Source organism: Aplysia californica, unplaced genomic scaffold (genome assembly GCF_000002075.1).
Source record: "Aplysia californica isolate F4 #8 unplaced genomic scaffold, AplCal3.0 scaffold00432, whole genome shotgun sequence".
Lineage (NCBI taxonomy): Eukaryota > Metazoa > Mollusca > Gastropoda > Aplysiida > Aplysiidae > Aplysia > Aplysia californica.
Window position 1 is genome coordinate 85,563 of NW_004797702.1, and position 2,638 is coordinate 88,200.

Here is a 2,638-nt window from a genome sequence, read left to right on the forward strand (position 1 = left end):
AACGGCAAAACAATAACAACAACTGCTGCAACAACAACAACAACAACAACAACAACAATAACAACAACTGCAACAACAACAACAACAACAACAACAACATCAACAGCTGCAACAGTAATTTAAACAAAAGACAACAGTGACGACGACAACAACAACAAAAGCAAGCTGAAACTTCAGCACTTACCTTCAGGCTTCCAAGTGTGCAGAAGAAATCAGCCAGAAGTCGATGTGTCAGTCTGTCAGTTGTTGTAGTGGTCAGTGTGTGAACTGGACCTTTGTCACCAACGGTTCTCTGTTTCATGGCTGATGGACTTCTGACTGACAACTTCTCACTTTTATAAGTTGGTTTGAGTTTTGGAGAAGCATATCGCGGAAAATCGGCATAATGGACCTATCTCAAGGGTGGTTCGACGCCGAAGACAAGTAGGCTACCAACAGCCCTCTCCCCTTTCCCTAAATAAACAGACCCCCACCCCCCCCTAAAAAAAACAACAACAACCCCGACCCCCCTTAAAAAACAAACAAACAAAAACAACAACTACAAAAGGAATTTTTAAAAAGACAAACAACAACAACAAAAAACCCAGACAGACAAGAACAAACGAACTAAACAAAGCAAACAAACAAACAAACAAACACACACACATATATACACACACAACACACAGAGAGAGAGAGAGAGAGAGAGAGAGAGAGAGAGACAGACAGACAGACAGACAGACAGACAGACAGACAGACAGACAGACAAAAACAGTCATCCTCTGTAACTGTTGGGACCAAATCACCACAGAGTCCAACAAAGGGACAAGAAACGTTTTTAAACAATGTAACAGTAGATGTTTTACATCCTCATCGATACTACATCATTTGACTAAGAAGCGGGCTGCTTCGGCCCTGTCCCAGAAAAAAAACAGGACGAGGACATTCCCAACAACAACAGCCTTGATGTGTAGACAATTTTGTTTTTAGTTGATTTAGTAGAGGTTTTACGGCGCTCGCAACTGCATAAAGTCATATGAGCGCCAGAAGATTACAAGAGAGTAACAAACATAAAAAAAGAAGAAGGGGAGATAAGGACAATAGATGTTTGATAGGAAAGAAGAAGCAAACCACACCAGAGCACCCGTCAACCACCCCTAATGTTGTACTTCATTACTTTATAATCATTGAAGCCGTAATCGTACCTGTAATTGGTAGATTTTTTTTTCGAACCTATCAACACAATTTAGATCATTTAGGAAGCAGGCTACTTCGGTACGTCTGTTAGGACCAACTCCGGCTGGCTGCGAGGGATACAAGAACCATACAGAAAAACCGTCATACTCGATTTTATAAAAATCCCCACACCTTTTCCTTCCCCATGGGAATCAAACTAAGATCTACCTCATGCGACAAAAAAGCTCCTAACCGCTACACCATGACTTCAACTACCTTCAAGCTAACATAAACTAGAAAAATGTCTTTCCCGCCTAGCCCAGGCTTTGCTCTGGCCAATAATTTCGATTTCAAGCCCACTACCCGAGACGTGCTGATACCAGCACGTCTCAAGCCCAACGTGTGTTTGGCGGCATTGGCTAGCTAGGCCACCTGCATTACCACGGCATCGGAAGAAGAACCACAGAAACACAAAAATAAATCGACAACAACATAAGTTATAAACCATAATGCAAAATATCCAAACAACAACAACAACAACTACAACAACAACAACAACAACAACAACAGCAACAACAATAGCAGTAACAACAACAACAGCAACAACAACAATAGTAAAAACTAGCAACCACAATTCTAATAAAGGGTAAGACTAATTAAATATATGTGTCACGACGCGGCGGATTCAGGCGCTTGTCCATTTTGTGCATTTCCAGTTATTGGTATCAGCTTACAGCTTTTTTCATTCGTCTTGCTTTTGATGAAAGAAATACCCATCTGTCTTGAACAGAAATCGAGACATTTGCGATTGAAGGAGGTGAGGATGGACTGGTTTCAGAGGTAAAATTAGCGAGATGATGGCCGCCAAAGTTCGGTAACTTCCATACATTGAGAGAAAATTTGCAATATTTGTGCTTTTAATCAATGTCTTTCTGTCAACTCCACATCGAAATTATGTTTTAATAGACGTTGAGCCAAAAAAAACAAAAATTCGATAACAATTGCAAAACTGGATGAAACTGTCGACTTCTCAGAATTCATTCTTTTGACGAGCGCCTGATTCCACCACGACTTAACTCATAATTATTAGTAGTTATCAAACCCTCGAAGTAAGAAAAAAATTAACAAAACTAATATTAGCTACTAATCAAAAACAAAACAAAAACTGACTAGCAGAATCCAAAAGAACAACAACAACAACAACAACAACAACAACAACAACAACAACAAATACCATAAAACCTAAACAAGCCCCTGACAAGGCAAATCTGTGAGACATCAAAATGGGCGTAAAACACGGTTTGGTTGGACCTACCTGTACACTCCCAATCTGCGTCCTGGAGAACGAACCGCGTCCCCTTCCTGCTCACCGTCAGTGGACGAGGGTGCTGGACGGAGAGAGAGAAAAATGAACACATGAGGAGAAAGAAAAATAAATAAATAAATAAATATAAATAAATAAATATAAATAAATAAATAGAGA

The 2,638-nt window shown here is 40.0% G+C and overlaps 1 protein-coding gene across 1 annotated transcript in view; it reads right to left on the reverse strand.

Moving 5' to 3' along the window:
* Window positions 1-2,470: 2,470 nt before the first annotated feature.
* The window catches only part of LOC101848768 (serine-rich adhesin for platelets), a gene marked incomplete at its 3' end in the record, with an annotated part of 46,657 nt that continues 46,489 nt past the window's right edge, over window positions 2,471-2,638 (reverse strand). The window contains 1 exon segment of the mRNA XM_013086072.2: window positions 2,471-2,543. Coding sequence (XP_012941526.1) covers window positions 2,471-2,543 — 73 coding nt within the window.